This window comes from Metarhizium robertsii (assembly GCF_000187425.2).
Source record: "Metarhizium robertsii ARSEF 23 chromosome Unknown MAA_Scf_2, whole genome shotgun sequence".
Classification (NCBI taxonomy): domain Eukaryota; kingdom Fungi; phylum Ascomycota; class Sordariomycetes; order Hypocreales; family Clavicipitaceae; genus Metarhizium; species Metarhizium robertsii.
The window spans coordinates 5,485,766-5,502,232 of record NW_011942160.1 but is presented as its reverse complement, the minus strand read 5'-3'; the positions used below and the strand labels follow the sequence as shown (position 1 = coordinate 5,502,232).

Sequence of the window (16,467 nt, the reverse complement as noted above, 5' to 3'; positions counted from 1 at the left end):
ATCGCCTATGCCCGTCTCTGTAATCAGTCGGCCATCATAGGGAGCCTGAATCGAAAAACAGTTGACGTCTGGTGCTACATAGAAGTCGCGTCAATAGCACTGCGGCACGGACCGAGCCTTGGCGATACTTGGCGATAATTGGACAAGGGCTCGAGGCGTAGTTGAGGCCGAAAGGCTGACCACCAGACTGCTTTGTATACAAGTTGACATGCTCACATTGACCGTTTCTGCTCTCTTCTTTCTGGCCACTTTGAATTCGCAGGTAGATAAGCAGGCAGCGGTCCAAACTTGCAGGTTTGGTTTGGAAACCGCCAGGATCGCCAGGGCCCTTGTGCTATTTTTACCTCAACATCCGTTGCCTTGCGGCTGGTGCAAGCTTTGTGATGCAAACCGCATCGTGTCTCGTCACGACTCGACGGTTTCAGCTAGACGGCAAGTCGAGGCCAGCCCACATAAAGCCTCGATGTAATTTGCTCGATCTGATCGAGATGCCACGCGATGTCAGCCCCACGTCAGACAAATGTCTGGGAATCTGAATTCTGAACAGATGAAGGCAGCTCGCCGGTGCACCTCCGACAGGGACATCTAAAAGGGCGACAAAAACACCAACATGGGCCGATGACGGGCGAAAACTTGCCTGTTGGCTGCTCCCTTTATCCATCTCATGTTTAGAAGAGAATAGTGGCAGAATTACCATTCCGACTTGTAACTTTCCTAAAAGAGGCGTTACGCAATTGGGAAGGTCGGGCCATCTAAAATTGTTCGCCTCGTATAGTTGATACCATCGGCACTGCGAGACCCGAGTAGTGCCTCCGGGGCCGGAACAGTATGGAGCTAACAATGCCGATATACCCGAGACACCAAAGAACATTCTAGGGAAATACACGTTTCCGTCCCAAGTTTGTTTTGCGCCATGGGAACGCTGGCCTTCCTTTTTCGTATTCCCACTGCGTGACTGCGTCCACGCAAGACACCACATGTCGTGGTGATGAAATCCCACTTTTGGAGACTCTAAGATGGGTAATACTAGATACAAGGTATTGCTGATTTCAACAATTTCGCAACAGACAGATCTGCGGGCATGAGAAGCTTATTGCACGGCGCATTGAAGCCCAAGTAGCAGAGTCGGCACGGCAAAGTCACAAGTGAAATATATATGCGTATTGTCTACATGCGTCTTCTCTGTAGTGTTGTCTGTAGCTTAATTATGACGCATGTTCTATGAAGCCGAAAAGCAAAAATAAGAGCGCAACAAAGACCACGGACATCAGCTCCCCAACGACTCGAGCACTTTGTTATGTATTACATTGTCATTCTCGTACGTAATTACACGACTATAGAACATTAGAAATGCTGTTGCCTTCTTTGACGACAACTTCCATGTCGGTCTTAGGGTTTAATTTCCGGGAGGCTAGTTCGGGTCCTTCTACATCTAGTCAATCATAAGAATCGCGGTGCGCTAACGGTTTGCCGATCACGGAAGGCTATTTCCATTTAGGCAAGTGCCTTGATTTGCTTTATCAAGGCGTACGCTGCCTGTCATGATGAGGTTCAGGTATAAAGTGAAAGGCAATTGCCCGTCACAACGAGTCTGGATACAATCGCTAGCCAGCCTACGATTACTTCCTGTCGACCCTGCCATATGCCAGTCCCTTGTAAAATCATCAACTCGTTCAAGATTTTCAACATGCGTCAGGCTCTCGCTCTTACACTCGCCGCCGTGACGGGCGTCTTTGCCGCACCGGCCGCCACTACCGGCCCAAGTGGCAAGACGTCCATCCACAACAAGCGAGCGGACTTTTATTGGGGAGGCGCGGTGCAAGAAGGTCCTCCGGGCACCGGCTGGAACTATGTTCAAGGCAGCGTAGTCGTCCCCAGCTTCGGCGGAGGAGACAACCAGCACTCGGCAAACATGTGGGTGGGAATCGACGGCGACGACTGCACGAGCGCCATCTTGCAGACCGGCCTCGTAGCCTACGGAGACGGCTCATTCTGGCTATGGACAGAATGGTGGAAGCACCCCATGCAAAGCTACGAGACCAGCCTTGCCTTCTCACCTAATGATACCCTGCGCTTTACCGTGCACGCCACGTCCACCACCTCGGGCACCACAACCGTTGAGAACCTGAGCAGCGGACACGCCGTCTCGCATACGTTTACAAGCGAGAGTGCTTACCCGCTCTGCGAGACGGATGCTGAATGGATCCTCGAGGACTGGCAGTACGGCGGTCAGCCGGTCGCCCTGGAGAACTGGGGCACGATTAAGATTTTCGACACTGTTGCTAAGAGTCCCGGCAAGCAAGTCACGGCTGCTGGTTCTGGTATTGTTAATATTAACATCAACGGCCAGACTCTTACTAGCAGTAGTGTTGACTCGGATGGAACCGTCAGCGTCACGTATATTGGTCCCAACTAAGACTGCAACGTTGGAAAAGTGGGAGAAGGTACAGGCAGCGTTTTTGAAAACATGACGACATGTTTCTGGATGTACTTGCAGCGAGCTCTAGAATTATGGTATTCTTTGTGCCCGAGGTTTGAATTTCACGCAAAGTTTAACTGGCGTTTTTGTCTCCTGGGAAACACCGACAGGAAACTTCTGAGCAAGTTCTTGCACGTGTACTGAGTTTGTCTTCTCCAAGAATCTCGCACTCCAAGAAAAGTAACTGTTACCAAAATATTGTTCATCTATAGAAGGATTTGCGAGAGCAGACAGGGGTCGTTTAGTAAGGAGGGGACTTGACTAGCCTTGCTCTTATGCCTGAAATATATTTAACCCTGTTAAGAAAAGGAAGGCCAAGCACCAATAAGAGAAAGTTTACTAGTTGAATTTATTCGTTGATTTGCAATTACATGTCAGCATCTAGCTTTAGCGGTACCAACGCCAGGCGGGGCGACGCAGGTAATCAGAGCATTCAATGTATTATTTTTTTAAATCGTTTTACTATACTATATCAAGTTATGAAAAATATAAAAGAGAGCTAGATGGCCATGCAAGGCCACTAGTAACATTGTACTTGAGCCGTCCAGGCTAGAGGACCCTAACATGCCGCAGATAGTATAACATCAATTGATAATATAAAATACAATAGAACATACATTTACACTTGCTATATTTGTTAATGCTCTGCAGTTACCAGAGACTGGAGAATAGATGCTAAATCAGTCAAGCCTATTACGAGCAAATCAAGCACTACTTGACCAAACCGTTTGTGACAAGGGTTCAATTATGAAGGCTTGGAGCAATAGGGCTCAATTCAATAATAATCTCGTAGGATGTCAAAGGTCCTAAGTTCCTACAAGGAAGAAAGAGAAGGGTAACTACCTTATATACATAAAAGGTGCCGCGGCGCGGCACCAATTGCGCTGAGACGGTCTACTTTTCTAGTCTCCAACTGTCCTTGGCCTGGTACAGCCCAATACTGTTTTGGATTTTACGCTTGCACGATACCTGTATCATGCGTGTAATTTCATTTGACTACAGAGCGAATCAACCAACAATTAATATACATAAAAGGAATGCCTAGGCCTAAGGTCCTTACCCGGGCATGTGTTCTAGCTGTGTAACTAACAAGTCCTGTATCGGCGAAGCCCCTTTGTTTGGCTTCACGATCTGTTGGGCCTTTTCCGTGTAACACCGTTGTCAAAGTCCCCTGCTACATTAGAGTGTAGTATCTAGGGCATCAAGGTTTAGACGAACTCGTGGCTAAGAGGTTATGCCGAAGCTTGATGGATTTGACCCCCACCACCAGCCCTAGTACAAATAGACCGGTCGTCTTCTGTTTGCATCTTCGTTGTCAACGCAACTGATTGTCCTATTGTTCACCAAGCACACCCTGTACTATTAATATATTCATCATCACGCATTACATTACTATTACCCCGCCATGGAATCTGACCTGTCTCTTACTGCTTCTGGTCCTTTACGACAAATCGGCTTTGGCAACTGCGGTTCGGTTTGGGGTACATTGAAGCGCAATGCCCACAACAATGCCGACGTCGACGTCGACGTCGCCATGATTATCAAACGCGAAGACGCAAGTCCAGGCAGGGACATCAAGAACGAGACCCTCGTTCAGTCGCAAGCATTCCGCGCAGCAAGCACCCTACAGTTGACCTCCATCCCCCAATGCTTTGGTCTCGTGAAGAGCGACGACAAAAGATGGCAGCAGCTCCTGCCACTCCTGCCCTCTGGACTGAAAGCATGCAGAGCCATGATTGCCGAGAAAATCAACCCGGTATCGAGACAGGCGCAGCTGCTCCTCATCAACAAGTACTGCCCAGCGTCGCACCGCGAGGCGCTCCGAAGATCGATAGAGGCACGGGACGGAGAGGGCGAGCATTGCCTGGTTCGCCTGTATCTCGGACGACGAAGACATGTATACGCGCGCAAGGAGCAGCATCGCCCCCGGCCGCAGTTCTTCAGCCTCCGCAATTACCCCCTTCACGCCGACCAGGCCCAAGACCTCGGGCTCCCTTGCAAGCAGTACGCCAGGGCCATGGCAGAGGCACTCGCGACGCTGCACTGGCAAGTCAGGACGAGTGGGAACGATGTCGAATTTGTGCTGGGTGCCCGCAGAGGCGGGGAGGGAGATGCAGACATGCCCCTTGAGGAGCATGCCGTCTGGATGCTTGACTTTGACTGCTCCAGGCCGATTGAGGCGAATGACTCTGGTCTGGAGTCGATTGCTCGGGCGTTTTGGCGCAACGATCCGTACTTTCCTCAGCCGGGCAGCGCCTTGGATCAGGGACGAGAACTGTGGGATATCTTTGCCGCCGAGTATCGACGAGTTGGGATGGAGGCGGCCCGGGCTTATCGTCGTGATGGAGAAGATGTGGAGAGTTTGTGTGCTTTGGTCGAGGGTGCGTTGGAGAGGATTGAGGAAACGAAAGGGAAGTGGACGGCTGGGGCGCATTTCTAGCCATGGTGGTTTTAACATTTGGCCTGGCAGGGTAGAGTTAGAAAGAAGAGTTGGGATACGGAGGGCCTGGGGCCGTATTTGCTCAAAAGAGGGCGACACTTCCTTTCAATTAGTATTTCAAAGGCATATTTCGAAATGGGCGCGGACAAAAGGATGTTTGGTATATACGCAGGTTATGTCTGGTAGAATATATTTCGTTCTGGGGATTACTCAAAGGCGCGTTACCTTGTATGCAGGGTCCACTCCAGATTATTAAAGAATAATAAGTACCCTGATCGAATCTTGAAGGTGTGTTGTTGTATAACTACTAGTATCACTTTATACTAGTGCTTCCCCAAGCAATTAAGTAGCATATAGAGCTCGTAGAGCTGGCATGCTTGTCTCTACTATTATTAGATAAAGTCTAACTTGTATTGTATTCTCTATTAAATAGGAGGACGACGAAAAGAGATGTGTAAAAAAAGGTGTGGTTAAACCGGCGACAAAGACGCAGCACCGAGATGAATACCATCTCCAAAGGATTTTCTAAAGCCAAGCTCCTAATACGTAACCATCCTCTTATTTAAGTTGTATAGCGGCCAACAACAGAGCCCTTAGGCCAACCAGGTCCATAAAATGTGCCGTGCTCTACAACGCGAGTACCGTCACCAAGGCGAAGAGCATACATAGTGTCGTTGGAGCACAAGCCGTACGCCTGAAGATTCTCGGGCGTTTTGGCAATATAGTGCATGTGTTCTGCGCAGGGCCATGTTAGCAGCGTTCCGATATCCGCGGGACCTTAACGGGAAACACAACATACCTTGGCAGTGGTAGCCCGCGTAGCAGCGCGGATGTTCAGGCCCGTCCCGGGACACCCACGACGCAGCACCGTAGTAGTAAATGTCCGACCCTCCGTTAATGTAGTTGCCCACGCCCGTGCGGCAACCCGGGTCGGAGACACGGCACCGCGAGTAATCGGGGTCTCCCCAGCCCCCGGGGTCGGACGTCCCCGGCCAAGGAAGCATCGGCTTTGCCGTGCCGCCCTGCTCGGGATTAGCCTCAGTCCTGGGCATGGACAGGACGACGTTGGAGGCCGATCGGAGGTTGAGCTGATACTGCCACCAGTGCTCGGAGCCCAGGCCGTGCAGCCAGGTGCCGTTGGTGGACTCGACCAGGACGCCGCCCTTTGCGGCAATGTCGACGCCGGCGAAGAAGTCCTCGGCGTTGCGGCTGGATACCCAGTTCCACACGTTTTCGGCGTAGACGGAGGATCCTCTGGCGAAGTGCATGCCCAGGTAGGCGGCCTGGCACGGGTGGGAGTCGTCGGCGCAACGCCGCACCATGTCCGGGGCGCCCCGGAGTCCCCCGACGTTGACGATGGAGTTCCATATCGCGACGTCGCCTGGCTTCTTGCCGTGCGCGTGGAACTGGAGGATGATGGCGCCTGGAGAGACGTCGGCAACGGTGAAGCGCATGTCCTGGATATGGATCGTGCCCACGTCGCCCACGTTGCCGACTTGCACGACGGGCTTGGGGTTTTCCGCATTCGAGAAACGCGGGCCTGCCCCGGATATGGACGGCCATGCCTCGCCGTGTATACGGGATCCAATTGGTATGACAAGCGTCGAGGAAATACGGTAGTCGCCAAAGGGGAAGTATACAATCTTGTGCTCTTTGACCGCGTGCTGGAGGACCTTGGTAAGGGCCCGAACGTCATCCGTCATGCCATCTCCCCGGACGGTATGCCCACCATTCTGCTTCGAGTCTTTGACGTTTATAAAATCCGACCAAGCGCTGAGTGCGTAATTCGGAGGCGGGTGTATAGGGATTCTGCCGCCGGGAGCAGCTATTCGTGACCGTGTGATGCTGTTGTCAGTTGTCACGCCGTAGATGTGGTTGCGACCTACCTTATTTCCATAGGAGAAGCTGTGGACATGGTCAACGGGACCAAGGACAGTACGGCCCTTGACCTGTACCGTGTTTTCGGGCTCGTATTCCGGGTCGCGTCTTTTCTCCAGGTTGTCGATGAGAAGGGAAGGCCGGGTCATGTCGTTTTTTGTTCGCCCCGAGAGGAATGTGAGGCCCGAGTTGATGGACGTGCCGTCGACGATGCCAACAAAGGCGCTGCCACTGGTGTGGTTGACACAGACGTCGACGTTTTCAAAAGTGGGAGCAAGCAGGGTGACAGCGCTGCCGTTGGAGACGCGCAAACCGACCGTGTTGCGGTAGAAACTGATATTTTTGAAAAGCGCACTCTGGTGGCCGTCGTGCCAGATTCCGGTCTATACGGACCACACATGTCAGCAAGGTTGGTTTCTATGGGCACATGGAATCAACTGACCAGGCCATTTTCGATTCGGACGTCGCCCAGGCTGAGAATGGAGCCTACACCAAGTCTGATGCCAGTGTGGCCGTCTTTGCGGTCGGTCGACTGTGGCATTACGATTTGGACGTTCTGAAGATGAGACCCTTGAGCGACTCCCCAGTAGAGCGCGGTGAGTTCCTTGGCTTCGCCCCATGTCAGCAGTTGTGTTTGTCTTTGGTAGGGTGTATTCTCTCACATCTATTTACGGCCGTTGTATCGAGAATGATATTCTTCAAGGCCACTGTATTCGCTAATTCGCCTGCGTTGGGCATGTAACTGGGAGCCATGCCTGTACAACAACCACGTTTGGTTAGCTACCTATTGCCCTCGTAGGAGTGTCATGATCGAAAAAAAGGGGTGTTTTAGTCACCGTTAAGAAGCACATCATGTGCAAAGTTGGGAGCCGCGCGGATGACGGGAGGATGACGGGCATCGCCCATGAGAATGGTATCCGTGTTCATGACCAGGGGATTTTCAAACGTGTAGATCCCAGGAGGAACATAGACCACCTGCAATATCAAACATCAGCGCTCGAGCACTTCCACAAACTGGTCCCTGGTTATCACGTACCCGTGGCATAGACGACACCCAGTAGCCATGACGTTCTTGGGCTGCATTGTAGTTCAACCCGGTGGCATAATCGATGGCCCCTTGGATGGTTTCTGATTTATTTGCTTTTGCGGATAGAAAGACTTGGTATTCTTCCGGGTGGTCTACATATGGCGCAAACCCGCTCGAAGGACCCCCATGGGCCATGACAGAGTACCAGTGAGCGGAACGAGAAGGCAACGTTGCGTTCAGGTATATCAAACCACCTGGATAGGCCCCCATCGTGAAGAGTGAGTTGGGGGTCAGTCATGTTTAGAATGATTGTAGAAGGGGGGGCTTCTTTTGACGAGAGATGAAAAAAGCGATTTGCGATTTGAGCTGCTAGTTGTCTCAAATTCTTCATTGTGCGCTCTTCGTGTGAGGAAGAAGCCAGATACAAAAAGACTAATATCAACTAAGATTCTGGTAAAGAGCCGATGTCTGGTTCGAATCGCCACATCACGGCGCTGTTCTGTCTTGGCTTAGCGTTATGCCGACGGTAGTATTGGTTCAAGTCATAGAGGCGTAAATTCCTGATATTTACAAAATTTTGCGACGCATTTATGTGTAATCTTTCTTTTCACAGTGCTCACCTAGGTACTTGAAAGCAATCGAATGAGAGTCTGTGTCCGAAAGGAGCTTGTTCCCGGCCCAGAAGATTTATGCCAGCATTACCCCCAGATGACGATTCAGCTCCTACGTAATGATGCAAATTTTAGTATTGACGCCGCACTGGCTTCTACGGGACTTTATTCGGTCGAGTTTTCGGGCCGACACGAGGAGACTACACATATTCTTCCTGTATTTGTACTAACCCCAGCTTTCAATATGGCCGCACCCTTCATTTTCACCAAAAAAAATCTCTGATACACTTGATATTTATAGTACTTGCATGGCGGGAAACTAGTTTCTGGTCAGTGAGGCGCTGGTGCGTCGCCCTATGCTAATGCTCTTCCGCCATGTCGGCAATAAACCGGGAATAATATTCCTTGAGTGGGGTTACAGTGAGTTTCTTACTCGCGGGCGACCACTTTTCGTTCGAGGTGCCATCTTGCCCCATTTAATTTATTAGTCCACCAGCCTTGTGTAGTTGCAACTTGACTTCCAATTGGCTCAGAGGGCCTTTAAATTGTTATTATCTCTTTGAAGCTCGAGCACCTTGTGGAGTGCCAAGCCCAGGGGTCAAAGGCCAATTAGACAGCTTCGGTTAAAGGGTACTTCTATTTACTAAGAAATTAGGTGATAATAGGTGTACTGGTAACCCTGTTAAGTACAAAGAGCTACTTATCACACCAATTTTATCTGCCTGATGAAAGCCTCAATTAGGGCCCGCCAGCTTATGGCCTTTGGTGTTGACTATCTTAGTGTTGGTGACGTTTTTTATGTGCCTATAAACCTTAGTTCCCCTAATAAATGACTTTATATGGTGTTTACTAGTAAAATTTTTCTCTTAAAGAACACGTACCGGCCATGTTCCTCGCTGTGTGTGGGGCAGCGGGGCCCCCACAAGGTGCTCGAGCTTCAAAGAGATTGGCTGGCTTGAGAATTTCGCGACCTGGGTGGATCATCGCGGCCGGCCCCTGACAAGGCCACTGTAAATAGGCATGGAGGCTCCCAGTGCCAGGAAATTCATCATCATTATCATCAGCAGCAGCAACGTCAAATTCAGCAGTAGTAGCAGCAGCTCAAGAGGTCTGGATTCAACAGCTTTATTTATACCTATGACAAAGGGCCATGTTGCCATCGGACCTAGCATGGGCTACATTGCATTGTTTTGGTCCAACCGCCATGCACAACTCGAGACTGTTCGCGAAAATAGCTTCACAAGTTCGCAACTCCAGCTTATTGGCCACTACCAAACGGTGACCAAATCCTGGACTGACATTCGAATATTACAGCAAGACATAAGCCTATAAGTATGGGAAGCAAAACGTTGGCAGTTGCCACCAGCTGCCACCAGCTAGGAAAACCCCGCTGGTGGTAGCCATGGTATAACTTCACTTTCAACTCACTTTGGATTTACAGACGATGGCGTGGGCACTTGCAAACGGATGAATCTGAGGGAGTGTGAATGGGCTACCTCACGTGTCTAGCAGCTCCAGCACAGTTCCCATCAAATTGCAAGTTTTTGCTGACTGCTTTTCTCCTCAACACACAAGAAAATCACCTTTCTCTACTCTTTTTCTTCTTCTGAAAATTTCCACCTAGCTTTCGTACCAAACTTTCGTTTCCATGCAAAACCAACTAAATCACTACAAGCTGAGCGTCTCTCGTGCTGAAAGTCTACCAGCACCTATCTAGCTGTAGATCGACATGGACAAACGGTATTTGGTTGACCGAATATTGAGCGGCTGTCACAACCCATACTAACATCTGGATTCTTGTAGTCAATCCTTTCAAAGGGCCGCAGACGAAAATAACCACCCTGGCACATGCTGGGAGTTTGAGCGAACTGGTACTTGCAAATTTGGCAAACGATGCCGCTATCAGCATCCAGCTACCTCCGCGAAGTTGGCCAAGGAGCCTCCAACTGAACTTACAGGCTTCTTTGACAATAATGGACTTGGAGTCTCTACACAGAGAATCGACGGCAAACTGCGCGAGTGGAAGCGTCTACTCGGCAATGGAGTTACAGCCTCACGCCCGCCGCCGGCAGTCGTGAGCCGATTCTTTAAACTCGGCCTGGAGCTCATGGAAGGGGACGTCGGTTCATCGCAAGAGGTTATTAAACGCCTCGCAAACGATCAAGGTCTTCCATTTGTAAAGGACGTTGTCGAACGTCATCTTGCTGTGGCTCTTCAGATGGACCCCAGCATGACATTCTGGAACACAGAAGTGAAGCCACTGTTCCAGTTGATCACTCACCCCCGAGTTATCCACTCGTCCGTTCTGGAGCAAGAGGTTATGACGATTTTCAACTTTATTCTTGGAGTTGGAGGGTCTCGCATGAACAGACTCTTTGGATACCTGGTGCTGCTCGTGACAAAGTGGCCCGACGCAACCGATATCATATCCAAGATGTCGGCGGTAGAACTTTCACTCGCAGTCTTGTCCAAAGTTCTCGATTGCAATACTATCAACATCGTCAACCAGAACTTCGCTACACTAGCCACCCAGTTTGCAGAAATCGTTGCCACAATCTCGGATGAGCAGGAAACCTTTGCCACTCTACAGTCTGTGAAGTACATCGATTATATCAGGCGACGGCTGCAAGTCGGCGACGACATTCCCGAAATGTCTGGTCCAACAAGGGACCCAGTTGTGAGAGAGGAATTCGTCTTGCGCAGAGACCTTCCAGGGACCTTGTCGGCAGAAGGGCCAAGACACGACAACGATTTTGCAGACATGTCGAAAATCAGCATTCTTCCAACCTGCGAAGAAATCATGTCGCCTCGAGCAGAATATCTCCCCACCAGCGACAGCTCTCAGTGGCACGTTGGAGGTATTCGCGGCCGTCTCGACAGAGAATTCCGCCTCCTGCGCGAGGATACAGTCGGCCAGCTCAGAGATACAGTGAGAGATGTACTTGAACACTTGAGAAGGCCCCAGGAGGCGCAGACCGCGATCAAGAACACTCTGAGAACATATACATACGAGAACCCCGTCCCGATGAAGGTCGATTTTCGCCGGAATGGTGGTCTCGAACTGCAGGTTCGTTGTAGCCAGTTGATGGCTGTCGCCAAACTCGCCAAGAAACAACGAGAAGAGTGGTGGCAACGCAGCCGTAGGCTCCAGGCTGGTGCACTTGTCTGTGTGATTTCTGCCTCCGGTCTAGTCCAATTCTTTGTTGTTTCTCAGTCGACATTGAGAAGCCAGAGTGAACCACGCTTTCAGCGACCAAAAGACAAAATGGCAAGCACTGATGGAGGAGACGAACAGCAAGTTTACACCCTATCAGACGACCCAGAATATTTATTTGTTACTCTGCAACTTGTCGAAGATGAAGTCGAAGATGTAAAGGAATTGCTTCAGTGGTATGATGTTAGCGACCAACACCAACACCGCTACCTTGTTGAGTTTCCCGGTGTTCTCCTCGACTCATTTAGGCATACACTCGCAGCCCTTCAACAGATGTATGAACATCAAGATATACCTTTCAGTCGAATATTTGCTCCTGCTTCAGATGCTGGGGCTGAAGTGGTCGTTGAGCCACCTGGCTATGCCAGGGAGCCCGGGTTCTATTATGATCTCAGCTGTCTCCAGGATGGCCTTTTCGTGTCTCCTACAAACTTGCCAGATCCGAGTGAACTAGCGGCGGTTTCAACTCTTGATGTAACACAATCAGCTGCGCTTTTGAACACCTTGTCTAGAGAAATTTCTCTCATTCAGGGTCCACCTGGGACTGGCAAGAGCTACACCGGAGAGAAGATCATCCAGGTGCTGCTGGGGAACAAGAAACGGGCCAAGCTAGGACCGATTTTATGTGTGTGCTACACAAACCATGCTTTGGATCAACTGCTTGAGCATCTTTTGGATGCCGGGGTAGAAGGCGTAATACGAATGGGTTCCCAGTCAAAGTCGGATAGAATGACAAATCTCAACCTGCAGAACGTCGTCAAGAGGTTTGAAAAAACAAAAGCAGAAGCCGCAAAGCTAGGTCAAGCCGAGGGCGGTATAAAGCAAGTTATTCAAGCAGTTGGTTGTGCTCTTCAAGAATTGGCGGACTGCGAAACCTGGGGCACCCTCAAAGCATTTCTCCTGGAGAACTATCCCCATCAATATGAAAGTATCTTCCCGTCAGAGGAAGATGGATGGATCAAAGTCACGCGTCACAAGCCGGAACAGAGATTTGAAAGATGGTTGTATACAGGAGACGATATCGACGCTGTGCCGAGAGACATTTCCACCCTGGAGCAGTCGGATTTGTGGGAGATGAATCAGCCTGAGAGGGTGGTGTTGTTTGAATACTGGATGAAAAGAATCAGAGATCCCATCACACTTTTGATTTCTGAGCTCCATGAGGAGTACTCGGGACACATCCAGGAGCGGTCCAAGGTCAGCAACGAGGTGAGCCTTCGCTGCCTTGGGCAGGCCAACGTCATAGGCCTTACAACGACAGGCCTAGCCAAGAATATAAAGCTCCTCCGCAGTTTAAGCAGCAAAGTTATGCTTTGCGAAGAAGCAGGCGAAGTACTGGAAGCTCACATATTGACAGCCCTGCTTCCGTCCTTGGAGCATGCAATCCTGATTGGTGACCATCTGCAGCTTCGGCCTCAAATCAACAACTATGAGCTGCAAAGCACTAATCCGTGCGGTGTCCAGTACTCTTTGGACATGTCACTATTTGAGAGACTAGTCATACCGCCGCATGCTACGGATCCTCGTTTCCCATTCAGCTCTTTGGAGACACAGCGCCGGATGCACCCATCGATCTCGGCGCTCATCAGGCCGACGCTGTATCCGGATCTCAACGACTCCGAGGGCGTCCACATGTATCCCCAGGTGGTTGGCGTGAAGAAAAGGCTATTCTGGATGCATCATGAACAACTCGAAGCCGGGGCCTCAGCGCAAGATCCCTTGAATACATCTCACTCCAACGACTTTGAAGTGGAGATGACAACGGCGCTTGTATCTCATCTTGTCCGACAGGGCGAGTACCAGCAGGGGCAGATAGCGGTGTTGACTCCTTACCTCGGCCAGCTTCACAGGCTTCGTCATCGTATGGCTTCGATATTTGAGATTTCTCTCAATGAAAGGGACCGGGATGAGCTGGCGGCCTTGGAGATTGACGGGGACCTTTCTTCAACGTCGAGTCCACAAAATGCGAGCAAAAGCTCTCTCCTCAAAACCATCAGAATCGCCACTGTTGACAACTTCCAGGGAGAGGAAGCCGAAGTCATTGTCATTTCGCTCGTCAGGAGCAACACTCAAAACAGATGTGGGTTTCTCAGCACACCCAACAGAATCAACGTGCTCTTGTCTCGCGCAAAACATGGAATGTACATCATCGGCAACTCAAACACGTACAGAAATGTGCCCATGTGGAATGACGTGATCCAAATTATGGACGCACAAGGAAACATTGGCACAAGCATCCCACTTCAGTGTCCGCGCCATCCAGATAGACCGATCCTGGTAAGCCAGCCAGATGACTTCCTTCTGTATGCGCCAGAGAGCGGATGCAATCTTGCTTGTCGAATGAGACTTAAATGCGGCCATCCCTGCCTGGGGCGGTGCCATTCCGAAATCCTTCACAATGCTGTCAAGTGTCGGGAGCCATGTCCGCGCTCAATGAAGGGTTGCGACCACCAATGTCCTCAGCGGTGCGGCGACCTCTGCCCCCAAATGTGCTCGTTTCTCGTGAAAGACGTCAATATCAACCTACCATGTGGGCATGAAGTCAAGGACGCGCGATGTTGGAAGGTGCAGGACCCTACGACGATCAAGTGTGAAGTGCGGGTTACCAAAACCGTCCCTGGGTGTGAGCATGAAGTGGTGGTTGCGTGTTGGCAAGACGTGAACCGAGAGAATTACGTTTGCGATGCTTCTTGTGGCGGGCATCTTCCATGTGGACATGATTGCAAACAACCTTGCTTCGACTGCAACGTTCGAACAAACAAAATTGTCATTCGCACCATGCACAAGCCCTGTAAGCAGATATGCGGCCGGGGCTTCTCGACATGTCGACATAACTGCGGTCAGAAGTGCCATGAAGGGCAACAATGCCCTCCCTGCGAGGAGCCCTGCGAGGTGCGTTGCGGCCATTCGCAATGCAGCCGATTGTGCCATGAGCCCTGCGTGCCATGCGCAGAAGGAAAATGCCAGTCTTTCTGTCCACACGCCGAGTGCTCCATGCCATGCGCTGTACCCTGTGATTGGGTGCCATGTTCAAGACGATGTAAAAAGATGCTTGGATGCGGACATCGATGTAAGTTGAGCTCCCTGATGGTGTTGTATAACAGTCTGTGGATCAGGCCTTGTATTGTCACGTTCCATGCTAATAGAGAATCTCCCATTAGGCCCATCGCTCTGCGGCGAACAGTGTCCAGACATCAAGTTTTGTCAATCTTGTGCCCCTGAAGACATCAAGTCTGTCTGCGTGGACTTTCTCGAGATGAAGGAATACCAAGACATTGACCTCGACCAAGATCCATGCATTTTCCCCGACTGCGGCCATTTCCTGACTGTGGCCTCCATGGATGGTCAAATGGATATGGTGTCGCATTATGACACGGATGAAAATAGCATGCCGGCTAATATCTTAAAAAAGTCTGAACCATTCTCGATGGACGGCTCCGGGGTGCGTGTTTGCGCAACGTGCAGAGGGTCGCTCCGAAACATTGCAAGATACGGCCGAATCGTCCGCCGCGCGATTCTCGACGAGGCCACAAAGAAGTTTATTTCCTGGTCGCACAAGCAATACGGGCTACTTTCCTCGAGGTACTTGGAGGAGCAAGAAGCCCTTGGCGACGCTGAGGTCTTGGGGGCCGCCACAGCCCGCGCGGAGCTCCAACGCTCCAAGTCGTCAGCTTTACGATTTTTGTATCTGGATTGTCTGGAAGAACACGTCCTGAGCGAGCGGTACGGCGACTTGCTCGCAACATGGGTGGATATTCGCCTTTTCGCCAACGATGTCAAGGTAGATGAGCAGCCCTTCCAACGAGTCGCCGACCTGGTCCGCCACGCCAACCGCCAGCACAAAACAAACAAGGAATTCAGGTTCGACGAAACCGTCATTCAAATGAAGGGCTACATTCTCGCTCGCACGCTGCTCCTCAAGTGCGAGATGACAATCTTGAACGATTTCTTCGCCCGGTGCGACGGCAGGGCTCGGCTGCCCGTGAAATTTGTCATCAACTTTACGCAGCAGTTTCGGGATTGCGAGGAGGTAATCCAGCTCGCGAACGAATCGGTGCACCCCAAAGAAGAGGTCCAGGCGCTCATATTCGAGGCCCAGCTTTGCGCGCTGTCATGCAAGGTCGATGCTTGCTCGGTGCCGCCGGGATTCAAAGGCGGCGCTGCGCCCGACAAGGATACCGTACAGGCGTATGGGTTTGCGCTCCTAGAGAGAGCCAGGGAGATGGCTCAGATGTACCCGTCTACAATGATATTCGCAGGCGAGATTGACGCTGTCGAGAGCTCTCTCGATGGGTCGTACCAAACACTTAGCAAAGAGGAGATGCGTAATATTGTCGAGGCCATGGCTGGGGATATAGGAACCGGGGGGCGATGGTATTATTGTGAGAACGGCCATCCGTTTACGATTGGAGAATGCGGGAGGCCCATGGAAGAAGCGCGATGCTCCGAGTGCGGTGCTCGAATCGGCGGTCGGAACCACACGCTGGTGCATGGAGTGGGCGAGGCCACTGAGCTCAATCAGATCACGCGTGGAATGGGGAGGATAGTGCTGTAGATTGCAGTTGGTAGCTTTGTGTGTTTTGGAATGTGGTGGTGCCCGGCGAGGTTGCAGGCTTGAGATGGTGGTTGATGTCGGAGAGGAAAGCTGCGAGGGCTCACTCGACTGTTGGCGTTGGTTATGCAAAAAGGAACTTGTCTCATGTAGGTATTGCCGAAATACGTATGCAGTGTACTGTAGAATCTGTAAATGCACAAATCGCCATTGCAACCACCTTGTTCCGAAGCCCGCAGGACAAATCACCGGCCACACGACACGAC

The 16,467-nt window shown here is 51.0% G+C and overlaps 4 protein-coding genes across 4 annotated transcripts; 3 read left to right on the top strand and 1 right to left on the bottom strand.

Moving 5' to 3' along the window:
• Positions 1–1,687: 1,687 nt before the first annotated feature.
• MAA_09204 (Concanavalin A-like lectin/glucanase) lies at positions 1,688–2,416 on the top strand (the record flags this gene model as incomplete). The annotated part of the gene is made up of 1 exon (XM_007827202.1): positions 1,688–2,416. The coding sequence occupies one exon, from the start codon at positions 1,688–1,690 to the stop codon at positions 2,414–2,416; it is 729 nt and encodes a 242-aa protein (XP_007825393.1).
• A 1,468-nt stretch (positions 2,417–3,884) lies between these two features.
• MAA_09205 (uncharacterized protein) lies at positions 3,885–4,919 on the top strand (the record flags this gene model as incomplete). The annotated part of the gene is made up of 1 exon (XM_007827203.1): positions 3,885–4,919. One exon carries the CDS (start codon positions 3,885–3,887, stop codon positions 4,917–4,919), a length of 1,035 nt encoding a protein of 344 aa, XP_007825394.1.
• Positions 4,920–5,481: 562 nt separating this feature from the next.
• Positions 5,482–8,094, bottom strand: MAA_09206 (glycoside hydrolase family 55; the record flags this gene model as incomplete). Its single annotated transcript, XM_007827204.1, has 6 exons — positions 5,482–5,654; positions 5,719–7,180; positions 7,240–7,406; positions 7,460–7,552; positions 7,634–7,772; positions 7,834–8,094. The coding sequence occupies 6 exons, from the start codon at positions 8,092–8,094 to the stop codon at positions 5,482–5,484; spliced, it is 2,295 nt and encodes a 764-aa protein (XP_007825395.1).
• A 2,070-nt stretch (positions 8,095–10,164) lies between these two features.
• On the top strand, positions 10,165–16,204 carry MAA_09207 (nf-x1 finger and helicase domain containing protein; the record flags this gene model as incomplete). The annotated part of the gene is made up of 3 exons (XM_007827205.2): positions 10,165–10,175; positions 10,239–14,541; positions 15,062–16,204. The coding sequence occupies 3 exons, from the start codon at positions 10,165–10,167 to the stop codon at positions 16,202–16,204; spliced, it is 5,457 nt and encodes a 1,818-aa protein (XP_007825396.2).
• Between the last annotated feature and the right edge of the window lie 263 nt (positions 16,205–16,467).